Below are 25,064 nucleotides of genomic sequence, written 5' to 3'. Positions count from 1 at the left end.
CAAAGTCGACATCAGTGATGTCTCGGGCTTTCCCAAGGGGCAGGTGCCTTTACACTATCAGACCCAGCTGAGCAACACAAACCTATCAGACAGGGAAGATAAGGTTGAAGGGTAGAAGAAAGCTCGGGAGGGGGGTCACTCTCCACATGGACTGCTACCCACCCGTGTCTGACTACCTCAGAAATGCACCCAAATGGCGTAACTACATTAATTAACTAACCCTACCCCCCCCCCCCCCGGGAAGAAAGCACATAGAATGTTAGGTACATCTGGCTGTAGTGGCCATCTTTCATCTGGTTTCAATTATTGATATGTGTGTGTGTGTGCGCCTTTCAACTTGTTTGTCTCATGTTTCATTCCAACAAGCAGGAGACTGCAACAATCGCTCCCACTCTCTCTTTCTCTTTATTCTCTCCATTTGAAGTCCTGCTCTATTATCTTTATCTCTTTCCCTTTTATTTTTATATCCCTTGTGTGTGTTTCCATTTTTTTTTTGTTATGTTCTCTGTTTTGTCACCTCTGTATCCGTCTTCGTAGGCAATTCTACAATAATTATTTTGCTTCTTAGTGGACCCCTCCATTTTCTCAGGATTTTATTTTATAATGATATTTTGTTGATTTATAATACTTTTTATTACTTATGGAAAAAAAATACATATTTTACATGCCTCAATTTATATTGTCTGTATAAGTTCATAGCAATTATTTCAACCACTTTATTTGTTCTGTTGAAAATGAAATAAATTGAAATTGAAAAAAAAAATGAATCGCTCTCTAGCTTCAGCTTCCTCTTTCTCAAGTCGACAGTCCATTTGCTTCACTGCTGAATACTTTACAGGCCAGTGGTGAAGACTTTGATGGTGCAGGAAATACCTGCTACCTGTGTAGAAGTTTTATCTTCAATTACAACTGTTGAACACAATCCTCTGATATTCTTTTTAATTTCAGACTGTAGCCTGCTCACTATACTGTACAGGTTTTGGGGAGTCTGTTGCCAAGACCTTTGGCTGGGACAACGCCTGGGCCGTCAGGGGCGTTGGGATCGCGGTCATCTTGCTTCTACTGGCCATTAATATTGCAGGGGTCAAATGGGTCATCAAGATGCAGCTCCTCCTTCTGGCCGTCTTGGGCGTTGCTACTCTGGACTTCCTAGTTGGGACAGTAGCTCATACTGACAAAGGTACACAAGTTGTCCTTGAGTGCAAGGATGAATCAAGCATTTTGTAAATGATAAGGCACAGAAAGGGGATGGATATCGATAAAGACATGCGATTGCATGAAAGAAAATGTCATAAGCAAAAAAAAGAAATGAAATGTAAGATTTGGCTCTTCAAAAGGGGAAGACACAAAGCCAATATTTGGAGCAAATAGGGCAGGTAATGTCCATCTACACCCCTTTCTTACCTTGTTACATGCATGGCTGACTGAGTGATAGGTAATAGGTCAAAAAGTGCAGCTCTTCAAAATTTGTCATATTTTGACGAAGTGATCTTGAAAGGAGTTTTCCACTCAGTAACAGGATGCTCTCCATTTTATAGTGAAAGGATGTACTGGTGTGCTGTTGGCAATGTTTTTTTTTTATTTATCATTGTACAATTAAATCCATATAATGATTGAAATATGTTTTTTTAGGTGAAGTCAAAGATTTTTTATATTTATCTTTAAAAAATTATTCAATCATAGAGAGTGGATTTACTATGAGGTCACCGCTTACAATGGTGATCGTTACCAACATGCTCAGTAACTGGTTATTGTTTAGCCAACAAAGCAACATCAAAAGGGAGACCACGTGGCTCATTCAGTTAGAGCACCTGTTTCAGGTTCGAATCCTGCTCATGACATATCATGTCTAACTAAAAAAAAAAGATTTCTGTATTCCGTGAAGGTGTGAATACAGTAGGAAAACACTCCATCCATCACAAAGGACTCAAATGTTGGTCCCATTTATATAGGAGAGTCATAACCTATGCACTTTAAAACCAATATACTATTTCAAAAGAGAAGGGTGTTCATCCAGTGTATTGCACCTACCAGTCGCAGACAAACCTCTGTAGTATGATGATACACCAGAAGATGGTCTGTACTCAAGGCCACCGCACACCATACGACTGTTCGCGATCCGATTTAGGAACAAATTGCACTTCGCTCATTTTCTGAAAATGTGAATGGAATATATCATTTTATTTGAGGTTAAAATTAATTGAAAGAATACTAATTTAACCATTTTGGAAGATTGCAAGCCTTTATTTTCGAGTTCAGGCCAAATTAGTTTCAAATCGTAGCCAATTGTACAACTGCTATGACATCATTATGACTAGATATTAAGTTTGCTTTTATTCTAAGAAGGATGATAGCATAGTCACAGATTTGAGCATAGGTATTCGTATGATGATTTAGAACATTACACAGTAAGATGTTCCAAGTCTCAATATTAGCATCAAATTCTACTACATTTTATTCTGAAATCGGATCGCGAACAGTCGTAAGGTGTGAGGTGACCTTTAGAGGATGGAAAAAGAATACCAATGACCAACATTTTAATTGTTATAAGCATGATCAGGACCCATCTATACCACTCAAGTGCTACTTCATATTTTCCATTCCTTGTTATACAGCAAATGGTTTTGTAGGCTACAACCGCGCCGCCTTCCATAACAACACTGGCGCTGACTACCTACCAGGTGAAAATTTCTTCACGGTGTTTGGTGTATTCTTCCCAACTGCCACTGGAGTGATGGCAGGCATCAATATGAGCGGAGATTTACGTGAACCGCACAAGAGTATCCCCAAGGGAACCCTATCAGCTCTTGGTGTGACAGCCGTCCTGTATCTTCTCTTCGCCATGCTTCTAGGGGCAACATGTATGAGGGATTTCCTGCAGACAGATTACATGATAGCAGAGACAGTAAGCATTCCATTCCTTTAATATTCACTGGATCTTCAAGCAGTTGGTCTACTATTCAGATGATTGGGTACTTGGAATTTTAATAGGGGGTCAATTTACTCCACAGTGGCGCTGAAAAAGGCCCAAGCACTTAAAACATCATAACACTGGCACAGGTAAAGAGATGGGTGTACGTAGGGACAAGATATGACTTGGACAGGATCTAACTTTTGAAATTTGCGCACATTCAATCAAAGGAAATCATTACCTTCTTAATTTATAATTTATCTGAGCTCCTGATCATCATTTATCTGTCAAATTTATAATCCTTAATCAAGTAAATCATCATGAAAACGATCAGATTGACAAGTTTGAACGCATCATTTACACTGTGTTTACAAGCGTTTGTGTCTCACCTGGCGGCTGCATCAACATTAAAAAGTTCGCAGATATTGAAATAAATTTGATAAATTTTATAGCGCTTTCAATTCTTAATTCAGTGTGAAAATACAAGCATGATGATAATCTAAACCAGTAACCACCCTAATTGCTATCTCATTCAATAATATAGTAGGCCTAATAGATGCGCGAAGTTTGTTGATATTAAGGCATGAAAGCTGGACATTATAAGTCATTTTGTAAGTATGAATAGGATGCATGGATTAATTTATTTTTTTTAACACAATCAGGCAATATTCACATATATATACCGCTATTCAGATAAGGCTAAGAATTTTATTAACAAATACATATTTGACTTTGTGTTGTAGGTGTCACTAGTGGGATTCCTATGGCTTCTTGGGCTGTACATCTCGTCTTTGTCATCATGTTTAGGAGGGCTTTATGGAGCACCCAGAATACTCCAGTGTATAGCTAACGAGAACGTAATACCCATCATTAAATTCCTGGGCCATGGGGTAAGTCAGCTTTAAAGGGAAAAAAAATTAATCTAAATTCTTCTCTGTTGAGTTTCTAAGTGAAGGTGGATTATAATCTAAAGAGTGTTGCAAGAAACTTGGGATGAATTCCATATGAAGCTTAAATTGAGTGCAAATGCAGTGATTAACCCTATCTTGGCCGGGGTATTTTTGGAGTTCATATGGCCAGGGAGGGGCTTCTCCTTGGCCCCCCTTGAAATCTTGGCCGTTGATCTCGCGATCGCACTGAAAATTGGCACGTAGGTTGTCTGGGACATAATCTACAAAATAGTATAGTAATTTGCTTCATGCAAATCACTATTTAGCAATTTTCCTCTAACTCCCTAAATAACACTCTAAGTGATCTAATTTTTATATGCCCGTCCTAGATGGACAAAATCATCTTTTTAAAAATATTTCTTTTCGCAGATTTCTATTTCGAACAATAAAATATGGATTTTTTTTTCAATGTTAACGATACATGTATTCCCCCGAGGACGTCCCATGAAATACTCCCTTAATTCTTATTTGATGGGAGCATCATGGTCTTGTGGTTCAGACTCTTGCATTTCAATTAAAGGGTCATTAATTCAAATCCCAGTCATGGAATCATTTCCTTCAGTAAGAAATTTATCCACATTGTGCTGCACTTTACCCGGATGAGGTACATGTAAATGGGTGCCTGGCAGGATTGTATTCCTTTAAAGGGATGGTCCGGGCTGAAAATATATCTGAATACATAGAGTAGATTTCACTGAGCAAAATGCAAAAAAATTTATCAAAATTGGATAACAAATAATAAAGTTATTGAAGTTTCAAGTTTAGCAATTTTTTGTGATCATTTGGTGGGCTGATGATGTCACATCCTCACTTTCAGTTTTCTTATGTTATTACAAAAAAATCATATTTTTTTCATTATTTCATACTTGTGTAAATAATATGTCTCCCTTACAATGGAATAAGTTGCAGCAATAAATATCTAATGCACTAAATCAGTTGTCAATCCACTTCATCTAGTTCTTGGAGGAAAAAATTTGAATAAACCTATAAATTTCATATAATAAAATACAAAAGAACAAGTGGGGATGTGACATCATCCGCCCACCTAATGAATATTCATGACCACTGTTTTCACAAAATATTGCTAAACTTTAAAATTCAATAACTTTGTTATTTGTTATCCGATTTTGATGAAATTTTTGGCATTTTGCTCATTGAATTCTACTCTATTTATTAAGCTATAAATACTTTCAGCCCAGACCATCCCTTTAAGCACAGAATGGATGCACTTCTCAAGCCAGGGAAATCATACTAAACTACTGTCTACTGTGAAAGTAAGTGATCAGTGGTTTATAAGTACTAATTATTTCTTTTCTTCAATCATACACAGAAAGGGCCAAATAAAGAGCCTATCATAGCCCAGCTCCTTGTGTGTTTCATAGCTATCCTCTTCATCTTCATCGGTCAAGTCAACTATCTTGGTCCTATTGTAACCATGCCTTTCCTCCTCTCCTATGCCGGTATCGACTACGCCTACTTCTCCCTGGCCATGAGCTTCGACCGCGTCGGCGGCGAGCCCGGGAAGGAGAAGGACAGCCTCCTCTCCCACGTCATCGACAAGAATCGACAGGATGGCACTTCCTACGGCGCCCTCGTCAACGAACCCGATGATGATTCGAACCGCAGGGACTCGCTCTCAGAATTCAAACAGGACATCGAGAAGGCAGAAAAGGCATTTGGAGTTTCAAATGAAAGGAAAGAGGACGGTCAAGAGAAGAATTCAGTTGAGAATGGAGGAAATAAGTATGGAGGTGTGGTTGGGATCAGTGATAAGGAGTCCCTTATTGATTCACAAAATAGAGGGGGTAAGTGACATTTTTTAAGTGAGACATGGACATTTTAGGTTTATCAAACAACAAGCATGCCTGAGATTAAAAATTAAAAAAGACATAGACTATAATACATTAAGTTATCAATAAAATCACCTATATAGAGTGCAATGTTTATTCACAGCAAATTTTAGATGTACTCTGTGCTATACTATGCCAATTTAAAGGCACTATTGAACTTAATCTCAAATGTAGATGTTTGACTTTGAAGCATTTTTGTCACTTGATGAAATGGCAGCTGTCTGATTATGATGGTGATTTAATATTTGTTAGAACATGAAGCCAAAAATTCATTAACCATAATGGAATTGAGCATAAAAGAGTTGTAGAAATTCACTAAACCATAACTCATTGGACATTGAATGTCAGCAGTTGTATTCGCACAATGTACTCGTACACAATGTAAGTGGCTGAAAATTTGAAATCAATAAAATTGTATCTTGACAAGAATCTTATATGATCTGATAATGAAGATAAGAGGGAAAAGCATTCTTGCAGCATTATTACTACAGATCTATCAAACAAATACCTTTTTTCCTCGAATCACATCTGATGTATGGTAACTTTGCTGCCTCAAATGAATTTTAAGCAAAAAAATGAAAAGTATAAAATAGTAATGTTTTAACTACTTGAGATTGAAATCTATAGGCCAATGCGTTTATATTGTGATATTACATACGAGTTACAATCTTGTATTATTTGTGTGTCAATAAAATATTGTTGGTGTAGCATGAAGATTATTACTTTCTTTTTAGATTCCAAAGGTCCATTCAGTACAGAGATAACTCGCATGCCCCCATCATGGTATTCAAGATTCTGTAACAGATGGGTCTCCCTTATAGGTGTAAGTATTATTAAAGCTTGTTTTATATTCACAATCATGACTTTAAAATTCAATGTAGAGACACACCCCATGAAGACGAAGATAGTATTATCACAAGGTTAAAGAAATATTCTGAAATTATGGTACTGTGCTCATTATATTATGATTTAACTAGTCAAAAGTAGACATTTTTGTTTTTGGTGGAATGAGGAATGTATCATATTTGTTTGATTTATTGATTAATTATTTATTTTGTTATATTTACATGTTGTAGCCTCATCAGTAATCATTTGTATTTTTTTTCTAAGGAGCCCTATATACATTTCAACAATATTTCTCTTTTTGTTTCTGTTGAACTAACTCCCAAAGGAACTGGTCTTGCATAAGTATATGTCCCCGTGTTTGTCATCAATCTTTCTATTCACTTTGTTTTTTACAGGCTTTAATATCTGTTGCAATCATGTTTGCCATCCAATGGGGCTATGCTCTTGCCAACGTGTGCGTATACTTAATCATCTACATCTATATTGGCCAGGCTAACCCGGGAGTAAAACCGGGCGTGGCCGACTTCCAGTTTTTCAGGTGGATAAAATCCCTGTTCCAGAGGCTTCTCAGGTATGAATGTTATCCTTTATTTACCTTCTTCTCATCTTTTGCACCCCCCCCCCATTAAAAAAAAGCTTTTTCTTTTTGTAGTTCTCAGTTTTTTTTTCTATTTGCCATTTTTTGTCCCTGCTTTACTTTCCCGCCTTTATCAACCTTTTCTTCTGACATTCCTCACACTTCAGAAGTATTTTTTTCTAAATGATCACGACCACTAAATACAAAGCTTTAGCCTTGATAATAAGCCTCATTCGCATGCTTCATAACATTGATCAGTATGCGCAAATGATTACGCAAATCAACTGAATGATCGATCGCTGATGTCACAAAGCTGTAGTAATATGGCATTCCATCTAGGTTAGATCTCTCTATCTTTTCTAGATTAACTTTTTTGTTTTTCTGTGCATGGTTTTAGAGAACTGAGGAATGCAATGTAGCTTTCATGTACATGCTATTCTTTGTGCACTTCTCCAATCCTAGCTCGCATTCAAATTTTTGGAGTTAAAGTTACATTTTTTAAATATTGCATGTATTTTTGTAGTGGAGATTGTAGTAAACATGTAGATTATTTTAGTTGTGGACGTGTGCATTGGAGGTTCATTGTGTGAAGGTTCTGTTTGGTGAGCCAGTTATGAATGACAAGTTGCTGTTTAATACATTTTGTGTTGTTTGAGTGGGCGAGAGCAAACTTGTCATCGCAATATAACATCTGTTGTTGGTAACAGGTTTTATAAAACAAGCCTTTAATACTAGACACCTGTAGAAACAATAGTCCCATGGGTGTGTGTTGAAAATTTGTGATGCAGCAAAAGGAAGAGTGAAATTTGAAAGTCCTTGCTAATGCGATAACTTTAGTTTAAGTTAATCTAGGCTCATATAATTTGGTGTGTGTGATACTAGCATGGATCCCAAAAAGCCTATTGATTTTGAGGTCCAAAGGTCAAGATCACAGTGACATGTGTTCGATTTACCCTTCTGAAGTCCTTGTTAATGTGATAACTTTAGTTTAACTTAACCTAGGCTCATATAATTTGGTGCGTATGATACTTATTATAGCCTAGATCCCAGGAATTCTATGGATTTTGAGGTCAGAAGGTCATAGGTGAAGTCACCACCTTCCACTTTTCTTGTTTGACCAATAACTCCATTTTCCGTGTTACAGGCGGGTGTATGAATTGCTCGCCTTAGCATACCAAATAACAGCTCAAATCAAAAGTGCAAGAAATACAAGTCATTCATACAGTACCGGGTATGTTTTTTGTAGAGTGTGATGCAATGTGTGTGACTCAATCACTATGCTAGGAGCTCTTTATGGCCTGTTTCATGTTACAAATATTTTAACTTGCTATTATAGCAAATACCATGGTAACCTGGCTCAGTTATCATAATAGATTATACAACAATGCCAAAGTTACAATAGTTTTAACTCTTATGAAACTTGTCCCTAGTTTGTCTTAAAAAAAAAACTTGCAGCTGAGGAACAATGCATTGACAAAAAAATGTAGCTATCAGTGAGTGCACTACTCTGAATAATGAATGAGACTTCAATAACAATTAAACATATTGGAATGTATGCATAAAAAAAAAGCCTCAAGCATGTGGACAAGATGGTATGCATCACTGCTACAACTCAATCTACAGTACACACAGCTTCGTCCTATACGGCGTCAACGCAGCATTTGCTACTGGTGGTGGGCTAAAGTATACTATTTCTTCTGTTTATTTTAGGTTGGTGGATTTGATATTACCCTTTAAAACTTAAAACCCTCTCTTAACGCTTTCTGCATTCATCAAATTTTTAGATCTATAGAAATTTACAATTTGATTAGTTTCAGAATTTTTTGTTCTATTCTCATTGGTGATGGGAGGAGGTTAGAAGTGTAGAAGCTGTAGTATTCATCAAATGTAGTTTTGATAACGATACACATATCGGTCACTTGTACATAGACACATGTGTGTAGCCTCACATTGCAAATTTCAAAACAAAATAATGATGAATAATCAAATTTTTTTAAACCAGTAGAAGAAATAGTTTTAAGGAGCATGTTATTCTGATAGTACTAATTTTCTTGTTACATTTCAAGGCTTAAAATGAAAAGCAACGCTAACAAAATAGTCAAATCTGCCATCCCCCAATCAGCTACATCAGGAGGGGGGACCTGCGGGTCACAGTGATTTAGTTTGTTTTTCACCTCCCAGGCACAGGTGATGCCAAAACAAATGATTATAATGAATTTATGTCAATGTTGTTTTTAGCTATAAAATAAACCAAGATTGAAAATAATGTGAAAAGTATACTCCAATCTCTAGATGATTTCAAATACATGTACAATAAACCGATGTATAATTTATCACATCTAATGTAGAAACATAAACTATAAATATTAAGAAGAATGGGGAAAAACGTATATTACGTAAACTGAATATATTCAACAATAAGGTCTCAATATAGTGGGGAAATGCAGGTAGTTTGCTGAAATTTAATTGGAAAGATACATTCTTCCTGATAAAAAGAAGCTAATTTTTATGGCAAATACGTGTATATAAACTTTTCTCATGGAATTACTTTATTGCCCATGGGCTCAGTATGATACTGCACTTAAGGAGGAGCGGGCATTTCCATAATATAGTCACATGACCACTTCCCTCGTCAATATTAATCCGTAGGAAACCATCTCCGGTTCCCGAGCAAATGATTCTCAGCCCGTTCCCAGACAACATGGGCATCGAGGAGTCTAGTGTCAATCGGGATAATGAAGATTTTGCCGACCGCCATCGTTTCCACCACTCATCCGTCGTCGAGGGCAACAACTTAGTCGATGACCAGCCCTTGTCTGCCGTTCAGGCCATCGGCGGTGAATCGGAGGAGGAGTTCTCTCCTCAAGATAGTCTTCCACATTTACCACATACAAAGAGGCATTTAGAAATATTGAAAAAGAGTGGCGAGGGTCAACCTTTACTCATAGAGACAGATAAAGTATATAAACCCAGCATGTGATCTAGTTATTCTTATTTTTGTTTCATTTTTTGTTTTGTTTTATGCTTATTTAATGTTTACTCGATTACTAGTACATTTATTGTTCCTCATGAATATAGATTTATTTATATGCTTATCTGCTATTGAAAAATTGGACAGCATCAACAAGAATTTTCCGAAAAAGTGCACCCTAAACTAGGATTCAAGAGCAAGCCACTGAGACAACCTAATCACAGATCTTGTGCAAGTGTCCTTCATTTACATGGACATACCCTAAACAAGGATATGACTGTATAATATAGCAATGGGGTTCAAGTTTGAGATGTGAGGTTGGGATTTCAGTCAACTTTTCATCAGGGTTTTATTGAGGTGGCATAAAGGATTTCCATCATCAAATTAAATACTGTTTTCTTTAGTTTATCATGATTTAGAGGCTTTTTTCTCATTTTTATGTATTTATAACACTTTATTTGTGTTGTGTGCATCCCACCCCCCCCCAAGTAAAATGAAATAAATGAATACATAAGAAATAAATTTATCAATAAAAAAGAATTAAAATTAAAATGACCCATTTTTTTTTCTTCTTTTTTTTTAATGTTGTCCACTCTTCATTGACAGTGACCCCTCGGGCCATGTGCTAAATCCTGTCATTTGATGCTATGGGCTAACATTTGCCCATGGGGTAAAGTGAATCAAATCATGTGATACATTATTTTAAACCGACCATCTTGAATCTGGGCCATCAAGCTCTGAGTCATTCGTATAAGGTCTATTTATAAAAAGGGTGAAGTTCTGTCTGTCTATTCATTCCATAAAATTATTGACTTAAACATGTACATTGTAAAAAGATAAGATTTAAAGTTTCCATTGATATCAAAATCTTAAATGAAAAATGGAAAATTTACTGCTAAACCTGAAGTGAATTTGTCAATGTGTGATGCTTTAAAGTTATTTAGTATTTGATATGGAAAAAAATGAAAAGCAATGTTTTATTGTTCAAAATGAAATCTGAAATAGAAAAAATCACTCAGAACATTCTTTTTGCCCAATCTATCTTGGGCCAGGTAACCACTGTGTATGACCAGATTGATGTAGCTCTATCCCTTGAATTGCTGAACTCCAAACAGGGTAGCAGCAACTCCCATCTTTTAACGTCTTGGTCTGACGATGCCGCGCTTCAATTCCTGACCTCCCAGTTGTGAGACGGACACTTTACCAACTGATCTAAATTATCGGTTGGTTCAGACATGTCAACGTTATTGGTGAAAATTTGTTTGTCAATAGGGCACGACTAGAACCCTGTTTCGTGAAATTTGTTCTCAATTTCATATTATGAAATTCCTTGACATACTTGGTTTTATTGAATCAGGTTTTTATAGTTATTTATAGTTACCTCATTTATGAAAGGTAGTATTAAACAAGGAAGGAACATATACCGTAATAGTATTTTTTTTTTACCTAGATGTTAAATGTGTGAGTTGGTTTTAATTCAGTCTGAGAATTGATGAAAAATGTATTCTGCTTTTTCCTAGCCTATTTCCATTATTCAGGTGGCTAGATATTTATGAAATGAGGCAGCATTCATTTTTAAACTTGGATTTAGCAAAAAAATGTTAGTAATTTACACTGCGTGTTTGTTTTGTTTCTAATTGACTTTTTACTTTAGTCAGCCAAATAATGCCCAACTAATGTGTTGCACCAATTTAAGCGCTACTCTGTACAACTCAAGATTTATACTGCACAAAAACTTTCTATTTTTTTTTTCTTTGTGAGTGGTGTCTCAATAATAGGATAGAAAATTAGGTTTAAAAAATGCCATTTTTCATTATTAAATGGTATCAAATTCAGCCAAGTATTTTGTATGAGCCAAATTCTAACTAAATATTAATTCATTTTTCTGACTGGACTATTTAATTGAATGCTGATCCTGTATCAGTCTTATAAGGGCACACTTTGCCATCACTAATCAACATCATTTTTTAAGGGTACCATTTTAGGAAATATTACTAGATTCCAGGGTTCATGGGGACAGTATTTATTGGAATTCTGTATTTTACAGCCTTTCTTTTTCTCTTTGGTCAGTATAGTGCCATGAAATAAACTATTTTAAGGCCTAGGAATGGTATTCAGATATTAATAATGATATACAGTATGCATTTTTTAGGTGCCATATCCATCTCGTAAGAGATGCTTAAGGCGCACAAGTGAAGGGGGGGGGCAAACAAACTTGCAAGCAACAGAAAGTCATTGATAAAATGAGTTAAAGAGTAAGGTTTTTCTATTCAAATCAATCTAGAAGCCCATCACTGATCTGGAATAGACTATCATTTCATTCACTGTTTGGACATTTGTCCCATTTTGAATAGTGACTTTTTTATATATAAAGAAGTATCTTAAGAGAAATTCAGTCATCCAGTTATTTTTTCTTCTAAGGAAGTTCATTGCATAATAAAACAATTCAGAATGTACATGTAGGCATTAGGCAGAGTAATGATTGGTATTTGTATATTTTACAATGATTCAATAGGGCCTGCTGGCGGCAGTGGAAAAGGATGATAGGATTTAATAGCTATTTTGTTTACATTGTTAATTTCACTGAGGTCATTCAAGAGTCTTCTAGAATTGAACTACTCCAGAAAGAAGAATGTTCTTTTTAAAGACAAAACTTCAGTATGCTTTCAGAATAGTGGAAATTTAAGCGGGCAGTTTCTACATCACCATATCAGATCAGAACTCAAGAGTTTTACACCAGACTTTTTGTCAGAGCATAGTTTATTTCCAATTGGAATACAATTTTTATCTTCTGTGGAATTATTTGCACACTATCAATGAACTGTTTGCAGTTTTTTTGAGAGAGGAATTCTCAGTTCTCATTGAGGTCATCAACCTGTTCTAATGAATGCTTTGGTAAGAGTTCCATATGCACCCCCACTAAAATTGAAAATAAAAACATGGAGAAGGTTCAGAATGATTTATCTAGCCCTAATATAGAACATGTATGATGGGGAAGTGGAAATATGGCTTTATTCCGTCAAATTTCGTGCAGGATCTAGTGCGTGTAATTGTCCATATACATCGGTTTATTTAGTCAGTAAAGGCTCTGTGAGTCAAGACTAGTCGAACTATTGGCTGATAATCATTAAAATACCCCTTCCGGTATCAGCGCTTCTCGCTAGCATAGCGGGAAAGGTCTTGACTGCAGATAAAACAAGGTGAGTTCGGATCCCAACTAAGGTAAGCTACAGTAAAAAATGATAGAAAACTCTGAAGTGAACGAACCAGAAGTCTCAACAATCTTTTGTTATTTTTGGTGGGGGGTGCATATGGAACTCTTTCCAACGCTTTCCATCCCATGGATTGCTGAAATCGACTGTTTATCATCACCAAATTTGTCTTCACAGACATTTCAACCCCGTACAGTGACTCTTATTATTTATCAGGTTTCAACATCAATTTCAACATTGCCAGCATTTTGGACATTAATTTAGGAACCTTTGCCAGCTAACATGGATATATATATCATTAGGAATATTACATTTGTGGACTAATCAGAACTGACACTTCAAGGGATGTAAGATGTATTATTTTGTTTTGTTTATTCTGTGTAAATAATTAAAAAGTAAAATTAATCAAAATTTTCTTTATTTGTTTGGTATTCAATATCTAAACAATTTTTATTGTTTTAGGGGTCTTATAGCAAAATTCTAATTCAAAACAGAACTTAAGATAGCAAAGAAAACATGTGAAAATAAAAATGATCTAATTATTAACGACAGGGATGGATCCAGGATTTATCAGGGGGGGGGGGCACTTCCCCCTAAAATAAAAAAAATTATAAAGCACACTTTTTTGACAAGTGAAAAGTAATCTGATATTCATTCTCATATTTATTGTTCATAATGGGATGTAATCTACTTAGGGTTGTATGTGATTTTTTGCAATATAGGTTGCAAGTATTCATTCCTTCGTTGTTAATCCTAAATTATGATACTAACTTATTTTTGTGAAATCACATGTAAATTGTAATTTAAATACATGTATTTATCTGATTTCTTATGTATTTAATTGAAAATTTGTTTATTCATAAACCAGAATAAACTTGGGAACAAGATATCAATTTATTTCAAGTTTTTCTTCCCATTACAGTCAAGTTTAAATCATTTTTTTATCACTCTATGTTAAATCACCTTCTTCATTTCTGATGTACATCAAGTTAAAATTGCAATGTGATTACTTTCCCATTATGTTTCTATTAATCCCCTAATAGAGAAGCTTTTCCGAGGTTTGAAATTAACCTCAAATTGGCAACAACTATATCATAAAATAACAAAATAGGTATACCCAGTTACATGGATATAACACAAGTCAAAATGAACAATATTTTCTAGATTCTGAAAAAGGCCACAAATCTTGCATTTTCGATTTTTAAATAATTATTTTGTTGTGTTGCCAAATTATAAAGTGTAATGATTGGCATCATTTGAAGAGGTATTCCAATAGTGGTAACGATCTCAAAATGAATTTGAACAGTTAAATGACTACCCTAGGATTGAATATATGAAATGAAAATATGTGCCAAGTGCTCTGAAAGAAAAGGTGTAATTGCTGAGAAATAAGCAAAATAAACATTGAATTCCATCAAATATCAGGTATTTTACCAAGTAATATTAATCAACGTTCCCACATATTGTTAGTGATCCTAAGTGCTGTAAGTTGTAAGTTCAGAGCTAAGATTTCATGATTTCACAAAGATAAGTTCATGTTACTGTACCAGATCTAGATGGATGATAATAGAGTGACAAATAGCCTTGATTTTAAAGAATTTCTCATGAGATAATGGTTTGCTGCAACTACATTTTATTTTTTACCTTTAAAAAGCTTCTTTCACTCGAAATTTTATTACTTTGTTTTAAAAGTACATTTTTGTCTTTCTATCTCATTCCTTGTACATGATTTTGATTATATGAAATAAAAATATGTGCCAAGTGCTCCGAAAGAAAATGTGTAATTGCTGAGAAATAAGCAAAACAAACATTGAATTCCATCAAATATCAGGTATTTTACCAAGTAATATTAATCAACGTTCCCACATATTGTTAGTGATCCTAAGTGTTGTAAGTTGTAAGTTCAGAGCTAAGATTTCATGATTTCACAAAGATAAGTTCATGTTACTGTACCAGATCTAGATGTGTGATAATAGAGTGACAAATAGCCTTGATTTTAAAGAATTTCTCATGAGATAATGGTTTGCTGCAACTACATTTTAGTTTTTACCTTTAAAAAGTTTTTTTCACTCGAAATTTTATTACTTTGTTTTTGAAAAGTACATTTTGTCTTTCTATCTCATTCCATGTACATGATTTTGATTATAGGAAATAAAAATATGTGCCAAGTGCTCTGAAAGAAAATGTGTAATTGCTGAGAAATAAGCAAAATAAACATTGAATTCCATCAAATATCAGGTATTTTACCAAGTAATATTAATCAACGTTCCCACATATTGTTAGTGATCCTAAGTGTTGTCAGTTTTGAGCTAAGATTTCATGATTTCACAAAGATAAGTTCATGTTACTGTACCAGATCTAGATGTGTGATAATAAAGTGACAAATAGCCTTGATTTTAAAGACTTTCTCATGAAATAATGGTTTGCTGCAACTACATTTCTTTTACCTCTAAAAAGGTTCTTTCACTCGAAATGTTATTCCTTTGTTTTAAAAGTACATTTTTGTCTTTCTATCACATTCCATGTACATGCGTGCCTTGCTAGTATTGAGAATAAAAAGAAGCTGCAGAAGTGTTTCATTGAGAATTTTCACCTCTATCTATGAATGTTAAACATTATTTGAGGTATATTGGGAATGATGTGCAGTACATACTTTGAAACTGAAATTACAGATTTGATTTGTACAGGACTAAGAAGATGTATTATTTATTTATTACATTGTCATCTTATTGTGTAAAACCAAAACTACATATTTGTTTATCAAGTATTCCAAATAGTGTATATATATATTTGAAGATTGTATGTTTCAGTGAATTAAATATATAGTAATTTATTCATGTTTACATGTTAAAACTGACTTGTATAGATATACATGTATTGGACTAATTGAAAATCTGATATCATAAAAAATTAAAGCAATTATTTCTTGTAGATCTAAAAAAAAAACCAATGTCATACCATTATTTATTGTAAAGTATGTTGTTGTTCTTGTGCAAATTAAACACACCGATATTCATAAACATTTAAATTTGGCATAGATGAAGATGATCTTTCATTATGAATGATAGTCTGATTGTGCACTAATTGCAGGGTTGGCCGGACTGGGAAATATTGTACAATGCCTACTTAGCTTGTTGTACCATCCAAAATGTACCGTTGCATGGCTTTAGGAAGTTACGTCACAGTACTATTTAATTCATTGCGCTCAGTAAAAATGAAGGTGCAATACGCGTAAAAGTCTGCTGGCTAAATGCGCAACAAAATCGCACCATGTCACTTGTTCCTATTCGCTATTTGTATACTGGGAAATACTTCCAATATTTTTTTTCAGGAAAATAGGAATATGTCTTTTTCTTCTATTTTCCAATGTTCCTTGAGTATATTAGCATTTCTCTTTCCAGCATTCTCACAGTATTTCTCACAGTATTTTCTACCTGGAGAGGAGGCACATGTACCTCATTCATTTTCCAAGAAAATGCCAGTCTTGACTGGATTATTTCCATAACTTTAAAGATAAATTCCAGTTTTGGTAACGATCTCAAAATGACTTTTTACAGAATCTAATATAGTAACCACCCAAGTGTCTTTTTGTATGAATAAAAAATATGTGCCAAAGGATTCTGGGAGAAACTGTAATTGCTGAGAAATAAGCAAAATAAGCGCGGATTCGGTCACTTCCGTCGGGTCTTTATTCCAGCAATAATAATACACTGTCCCACGTGTGCCTATCTGTGTTGGTGATCTTCAGTGTGAACGTTTTTTCAGTGCAGATTTCAAGATTTCACAAAGTTCAGTTTATGTAACTGTACCAGATCTTCATCCTCGATGATATACTGACAATTAAGCCTGGTTTTACAGACATTCTCATGAAATCAGTGTTTACTGCAACTACTGGTATTTCTCTTTAAGTTGTAGGGACACCAAGCATGTTTTTGTCATATTATTGTACAGGTAACTCTGCCCAATTCAAATCTTTTGGGACCACATAAATCTGATTGACTTCGATGACATTTGATTTGAAAGAGGCCTGTAACACATGTTTTGGATGATATGGTAAAAAATTGCTTTGACTAATAATAGGCAAATACTCGACTAAGGCAGAGTTACTTGTATTTATTTACTTTACAAGTTCTGACCATGAATTTCACTGTCATGTTCAATTTAATTGAATTTCAATTTATTAGATATAAAACATACATGCATACAAACAATACAATGCTGTTGTCTGAAGACTAATTGTGCAATGTTTACATTTAATAGAAAAAAACAGTTGGTTGATTGAGACATTCATAAGTGAGATTTTATTAGATGATACCAGCCTCGGATTCTGGTAGTTGTGCATACATGTACAAAAAAAACCTGTTTTAAACTTAAAATTAAAATATGTAACAAAAAGTTATGAAATACAGATTTGGAATCAAGTTATTGCAACAGAATTGATCATAGTTTTAGAACATTTATATAAAAAACTAAACCTTTCAGATATGAAATTCATTCAAAATAGAACAAAGATTGCTTTGAGATATGAGGTCTAGGCTGGTAAATAACTCATAATAAATCTGAAGAAAAAGCAAGATTTAAAGGGATGGTCCAGGCTGGAAAATTTATGACTCATTAAGTAGAGTAAAATTCATGGAGCAAAATGCTTAAAATTTGATCAAATGGGATAACAAAGTTATTGAATTTTAAAGATTGCATCTTTCTGGTGAAACGGTTCTAGGCATGTTTTAACAATTATTCATTAGGTGGGCTGATGATGCCATATCCCCACTTGTTCTTTTGTACTTTTATATATGAACTTAAATGTATTCAAAAATTTTCTACCAAAAACTAATCCAATTGGATTGACAACTGATTAAGTGCATTAGTTATTCTTTGCCGCAACTTATGTCATCATAATGGAGACACATCAATTACACATGTATGAAAAAATGAAACATTTATGATTTCATGTAACAACATAATAAAAAGAAAAGTTGGGGATGTGACATCATAAGCTCACCTTATGAATATTCATGACAATGTGCATATTACTGTTTTCTCAAAATATTGATAAACTTTAGAATTCATTAACTTCATTATTTGTTATCTGATTTTGATGAAATTTTCAGCATTTTGCTCTTTGAATTTTACTCTATTTATCTTGATATAAATATTTTCAGCTCGGACCATCCCTTTAAAGAAAGATAAAAGCCGAAGAAAGAAAGATTAAAGCTGAGGAAGGAAAGAAGAAAGAAAGAATAAGAAACAAAAATAAAAGTAAATGTAAATAAGGAAAAGTAAGAGGAAACGCAGAAACATAAATGGAGTTAGGGAGAGAGACAGAAAGAGAGAGGATCCATGATATTTCCAAGCGCTATCAACCCTGTATCACCGATAATCCCTCTTATCAGGCAAGCCCAGCTGCCTGTAGAAGGCCTTTCGGAATGAAATTATTGTATTTGATATTCTATCAAGTTTTCAAAGGAATATTGTATTTTGAAATTCAATGTTATTCTGTTTTCAGTTTCAAACGAAGAAAAATTGGCCCTGAAATAAGGAAACTGCATGTATTAAAGAGAAATAAAAACGACTGCATGCAATGGCAAGCGAGTTTGCTCAAATCGGCGTGCTGCATATGTAATTGCGGTTTATTTTTTTAAATTTTTTTTTTCCTTTTTTTTTTGAAAGCAAACTCCCATCATTTGTTGTTTTAGAGATAATCATACACACCATGAAAAGTGTGTAAAATTGTGCCGTGTAATGTCCTCAGTTACCGTGAAAATGCCCATTTAGATAAATTACCCTTAAAATCTCTCCAAATTGGTATTCTGCATTTTATCTTTATTTTATCTCAGTATTTAGACACACCTATTTCTGAATTGATATCCAATAAGAAACGCGCTTTTATAGCTCTCTCATCTCACTCAACCAATAGAGCTCCATTCTGACAGGAGGTGTGGCAAAGGAGTGACATTGCGTTAATTTATTGACATCAAAGCCACTTACACTATACGCTTGCGCGTCTTTACAGAGATTTCTTTTTAAAAAATGACAATACTCTCATCTTTTTTTCAAAGTCTACATCGCATCTTTCCAAGCATCATTTCAAAGACAATATTAGTCAAGAAAAGTCTTATGAAATACTTCCTGATTGTACAGGAATAATATATATATCATATTTCTTAATTTTCATGTCAACATTTGGAGTTAAATCACCAAGAAATAATGATTAAATCAATGTCGCGGAGATAAAATAGCCCCTACCCTCTTAAAGTTTTTTTTTTCAAAGTAAATGGGTGCAAGCACATAATCCACATTGCAATGGTAAAATAAGCTATTGGCAAGTCTACGCAGGCACTGATTTGTTGATGAAATTTTAAATTTTATCCAAGGGATAAAATGTTGTCTCAGAATACCAATTTCGTTTGAAGAATTTTAAAGATAAAATGACCTCAGAATACCACCCCTGGTGCATTACAAACAAGCAAATTCTTGTGATGGAACAGCCTCAGTGATGGCTTTTTTCGACGCTGGCGTTTTTGTTCTTGCTTTTCCACATGTCTTGACTTGTTGGCACCAGCCGTAACCATGGTTTACCAGGCTGAATGGTCTTCCATTGATCATTCCCTGGTGCCTAGGTTGATGCCACAGCACTTCAGTGAAGATTTCAGAGGGTGGTGCTGCATCAGCCCAAGTTTGCTCAATCTCGAGATTTTAGCCTGATCAGCCCTAGACAATGAATCTGTAGATTCAAGAAACCCTGTCTCCACCATCGCAAGAAGAGCTATTCCTGCTCAAGCAAGGCATCAATGCATTATGGTCTGACGCTGTGAATAAATAATCCTGAGTGCATCTGCACCTGCGAATTAGCGGGATAATTCGTACAATAGCTTGCTAATTTGCAAATAATCCCAAGTTGACTTGGGATTTCAACCTCGAGATTAATCCTACGAACTAGCGCGATAATTGTGTCTCTATTACAAATCTCGAGATTGTTCAGAAATATCGTGCTAATTTGAAAACTCGGGCTGGTGCAGACAGCCCTACCATGTTTTTAAAGGGCTTCCTCTGACCGTCATGAGAGCACTTGCCTTCAACGTCCCTCGCAGAGGGCATTAATGCCATGAGTCCTCTGGTTATTAACTAGTAACCTTTGCAGACGGATTATATTACATCCACTTTTAGGCAAATTAGTGGGGGAAAATGACTGACTTTTTACATTGCCTTTTTGCATTTTCACTGAATAAAATTTTCACACTTTACATTTTTCCCCGTTCTATTTCATCAGACGGTCATCACCCACCACTGAGCACATGGTCATCCCGTCACAGAATTTCGCTCCCAAGATGACCACGGAACAACTGACAGAGGATAATGAAGACTTTGCCTCTAGAGGGCGCTATCACCAGTCCATGATGAACCAGACGAACTTGGAGGATTACGAGTATGTCAATAAATAAGCACGAGGGGCTCTGAAGGGAGAATTATCAATGCGGACGACATACAGAGAAATGTTATATATGTAGCACAGGAGTGATGATGCATTTGTGTAGCTCTTTTTGTCCCATTGTACATGCCAACCATTCTAAGAAATGGTGTATTATGGTAGAACATGACCTTTGACCTGGTGAACAAGGATATAATAGAGATCGGTATTCCTTATTTAAAACAAGACTTGAACCCTGTGACAAAGGTTCCCACAATGCAAATTCACTCTGTATTTTAGCTGACACCAAATGTTAAACTTGTCATAGACAGTGATAATATAATGTATTTTTAGCAAAGAAATGTATTCTTTTTCTTGTGTGAATGTATTGTTGTTGACATATTGTACTCTTGCCATGTACTATTGTAATCATTAATTTATTTATTCCAAGAACAAGTACTGGGTAGGTACTTTATGTTAGTTTAGATTGTTTTAATGTGTTTCAAAAAATTATTGTATTCAGAGATGGTCACATAGGGCAGTTTCAAAAGGAAAACATTATCAGTGATAGTTTATTTTTTAAGAATAAACATGATATCGATAAGATCTTGATAAGATATTTCAGAGATCAGCTTAGCTGAGAACTGTTTAAAAACAAGACTGTGTAATTATGCCATGTATTTTGCATACAACAATTATACCTTTGTATTTTGTGTGTTATACCTGAATAATCAAATTAATCAAGAATCAGTGATATGCATAAGAAATTCAGGACATGAAAATGTGTAGGGATACTTGGAAGTGAAGCAGGTGTCGTACTATAGCCAACGCTTGAAATATAAAGAATTAGAAACACATTGTTGCTCAAGTCCTTTACTCTTGCATATTTTATTTATTTCATTCACTGTGATATATGAATGGTAGTTTGCTGTGTTTATTTGTTTCGGTTTTTTAGCCAGCTGTGACATTTAATTCAACCGTTAAAGTCCAAATAATCCCAAGATTAAAATTGTCAGAGTTAGTTTACAAAAAGCAGTGCTGCACCAGCCCGAGTTTGCTCAATCTGGAAATTTTAGCCTGATGGGCCCTCTTCGCAATTAATCTAGAGATACAAGAAACCCTGTCTCCACCATCGCAAGAAGAGCGACTCATGCTTGAATGAGGCACCCATGCATTATGGTCTGATGCCGCCAATAAATAATTCCGAGTGCGTCTGCACCTGCGAATTAGCAGGATAATTAGTAGAATAGCGTGTTATTTTGCAAATAATCCCAAGTTTGGATTGCAATCTCGAGATTAGTCCTACAAACTAGCGTGATAATTGAGTCTCCATTACAAATAATCTCCAGATTGTTCAGATCAAGATAATTTGCCAGATCAAAAATAGAGCGCTAATTTGAAAACTCGGGCTGGTGCAGACGGCCCTAAATGGCTGTGGGTTTTAATTTCTAGCCATGGCCGATTGTCCTTGAAGAAACTTACCCACATGGTGCAGCACCCAACCCAGATTTATGAGAGAAAATGTCTTGTCTGGTTTATATGTAAGCTTCACAGGTTGTAGAGAAGGTTTATTCTTTATAATAAATTTTGTTTATGCTCTGTATGAGATTTCTATGTAAAATAAATGGATGCTGAAATGAATACCTTATAATTTGCACCTGCATTGAATTAGTAAATTACCATCCTTATATTTTACATTGTACTACTTTTCACGAATATGTCTAAATCTATGCTGAGTCATTATTCCCTTCATATTTAACTATATATCGTGAAATACATTTGTCCTAATATGTGTAGATATTATGTACTTATTCCTTATCTTCTAATATTGGCTATTAAATGTAATAGAAATATCAAACATTCCTTTTATTTTGCTTTAAAAACCTGTATGTAAAGAGCAAAGAGAGCATTGACAAGAATGAAATACTTTCAATGAGTGATTTATCAGTCGTATTCATTGCAATCAGATAAATTCTATTTTTATTACAAGAGAGATACTGCCATTTCAGACTATAATTTCTGTTCAAATTTCACGGACAATTCCTTCATATATGTGTCTGAGGATAGTAATTGCATTTGGAAATATAATTAAAAGATGAAATTGTATGATTTTAAACTAGTTTTACAATTATTGGACAGCTAATTTGTTTTTGGTTTTACTTGTGCAATGTTATTGTATGAATTTGTTTTTCCCAAGTTGATTTTTTGCTGTGCATACATGTAGTAACTTTAGAAACAAGTGTTGGGAGTTCAATAAATCAGTATATGAACAATTTCTTAAAAAAAATTATTATAATATACAATAGAAATTAAATTTGTGTTGGCAGTTCAATAAATCAATATATTAACAATTTCTTTAAAAAAAATGATTATAATATACAATAGAAATTAAATTTGATGAAATAACTATTAACTGATAGTTTTATTCATCACAAGAACAAATTGTTTGACAACATTGATTTAAAAGTTTTATTCATGACAGACTGTATTTTATTTTTCTTTAAAGAAATTAACTGGAATTAGATTCATTGATGAAGGGACACTATATTTAGATCTTATAAAATGAATATCCAGGGTTCGGTTTTTGTCTCACCTGCGAAGCAAAGTGAGACTATAGGCGCCGCTTTTCCGACGGCGGCGGCGACGGCGGCGGCGGCGGCGGCGACGGCGGCGGCGGCGGCGGCGACGGCGGCGGCGGCGGCGTCAACATCAAATCTTAACCTGAGGTTAAGTTTTTGAAATGATGTCATAACTTAGAAAGTATATGGACCTAGTTCATAAAACTTGGCCATAAGGTTAATCAAGTATTACTGAACATCCTATTAGAGTTTCATGTCACATGACCAAGGTCAAAGGTCATTTAGGGTCAATGAACTTAGACCATGTTGGAGGAATCAACATCGAAATCTTAACCTGAGGTTAAGTTTTTGAAATGTCATCATAACTTAGAAAATATATGGACCTAGTTCATGAAACTTGGACATAAGGTTAATCAAGTATCACTGAACATCCTGCATGAGTTTCACGTCACATGACCAAGGTCAAAGGTCATTTAGGGTCAATGAACTTTGGCCGAATTGGGGATATCTGTTGAATTCCCATCATAACTTTGAAAGTTTATGGATCTGATTAATGAAACTTGGACATAAGGTTAATCAAGTATCACTGAACATCCTGCATGAGTTTCACGTCACATGACCAAGGTCAAAGGTCATTTAGGGTCAATGAACTTTGGCCGAATTGGGGATATCTGTTGAATTCCCATCATAACTTTGAAAGTTTATGGATCTGATTAATGAAACTTGGACATAATAGTAATCAAGCATCACTGAACATCCTGTGCTCATTTCAGGTCACATGACCAAGGTCAAAGGTCAATGAACTTTGGCCGAATTGGGTGTATCTGTTGAATTACCATCATAACTTTGAATGTTTATGGATCTGATTCATGAAACTTGTACATAAGAGTAATCAAGTATCACTGAACATCCTGTGCGAGTTTCAGGTCACATGATCAAGGTCAAAGGTCATGTAAGGTCAATGAACTTTGGCCATGTTGGGGTTTTTCGTTGAATAACCACCATCATATCTCTGTAAGTTTATTGGTCTAGTTCATAAAAAGTGGTCTAGTTCATTAAACTTGGACATAAGAGTAACCATGTATCACTGAACATCTTGTGCGAGTTAGAGTAGTATTCATAGTCAGCACTGCTGCTATATTGAACCGCGTGATGCAGGTGAGACGGCCAGAGGCATTCCACTTGTTTTTTTATTGTATTACAAGATGGTGCAATATTATGATGTTTTAAATCTTGTTTACATTTCATGTTATTATTCAGCCTTAGATTCTCTGGAATAGAATTATAATTGGTACATATGATACTTGGGTAATACCACTTGTGATCCGTTGAGAATGATGGCAGTCAAAGGTCATCTTGGGGTCAAAAGGTCAAATGATATGAAGTCATGTCCATCCTTTATGTCTCGCCCACCAGAGGTGAAGGCGAGACTAAGGGATCCAAATGTCAGCCGTCACTTTGTCACTTTTCAACCAAACTTGGATGGTAAATGTACTTAAGGGACCTGCATGTAATGCTGCAGTTGGAGGTCACACAATAAGGTCAATTTCAGGTCAACGTGCAAGACTTTCTTATGACTTCTAACTCCGCAACCGCTAGTCACTTTTCATGCAAAATTGGATGTTAGATGGATTTGGGGGACCTGCATGTCATGCTGCAGTTGGAGGTCCCATGGTAAGGTCAAAGGTAATTTTCAGTAAAAGTTAACATGCAAGACTCTTATGACACACAACTCTGCAACCATAAGTCTCTTTTCAACC

General features: G+C 35.0%; 1 protein-coding gene across 4 annotated transcripts in view; it reads left to right on the top strand.

The window, feature by feature from the left end:
• Nucleotides 1-23,071, top strand: part of LOC121418130 (solute carrier family 12 member 8-like) — a 45,511-nt gene extending 22,440 nt beyond the window's left edge. Inside the window, exons 5-11 of one of the 4 annotated variants that reach the window (XM_041611853.1) lie at nt 949-1,180; nt 2,616-2,905; nt 3,655-3,801; nt 5,192-5,666; nt 6,446-6,534; nt 6,953-7,128; nt 20,588-23,071. In XM_041611853.1, the coding sequence (XP_041467787.1) occupies nt 949-1,180; nt 2,616-2,905; nt 3,655-3,801; nt 5,192-5,666; nt 6,446-6,534; nt 6,953-7,128; nt 20,588-20,759 (1,581 nt within the window). In that variant the 3' untranslated portion in view covers nt 20,760-23,071. Of the gene's footprint in view, nt 1-948; nt 1,181-2,615; nt 2,906-3,654; nt 3,802-5,191; nt 5,667-6,445; nt 6,535-6,952; nt 7,129-8,704; nt 9,716-9,783; nt 10,436-20,587 lie in introns of those variants that run through there. The other 3 variants (XM_041611845.1, XM_041611837.1, XM_041611862.1) reach the window with 3 other exon arrangements.
• The last annotated feature ends 1,993 nt before the right edge of the window (nt 23,072-25,064 follow it).

The sequence above is a fragment of the Lytechinus variegatus genome, chromosome 1 (assembly GCF_018143015.1).
Source record: "Lytechinus variegatus isolate NC3 chromosome 1, Lvar_3.0, whole genome shotgun sequence".
In the NCBI taxonomy this organism is placed as follows: domain Eukaryota; kingdom Metazoa; phylum Echinodermata; class Echinoidea; order Temnopleuroida; family Toxopneustidae; genus Lytechinus; species Lytechinus variegatus.
This window is presented reverse-complemented; position numbering and strand designations above follow the sequence as displayed.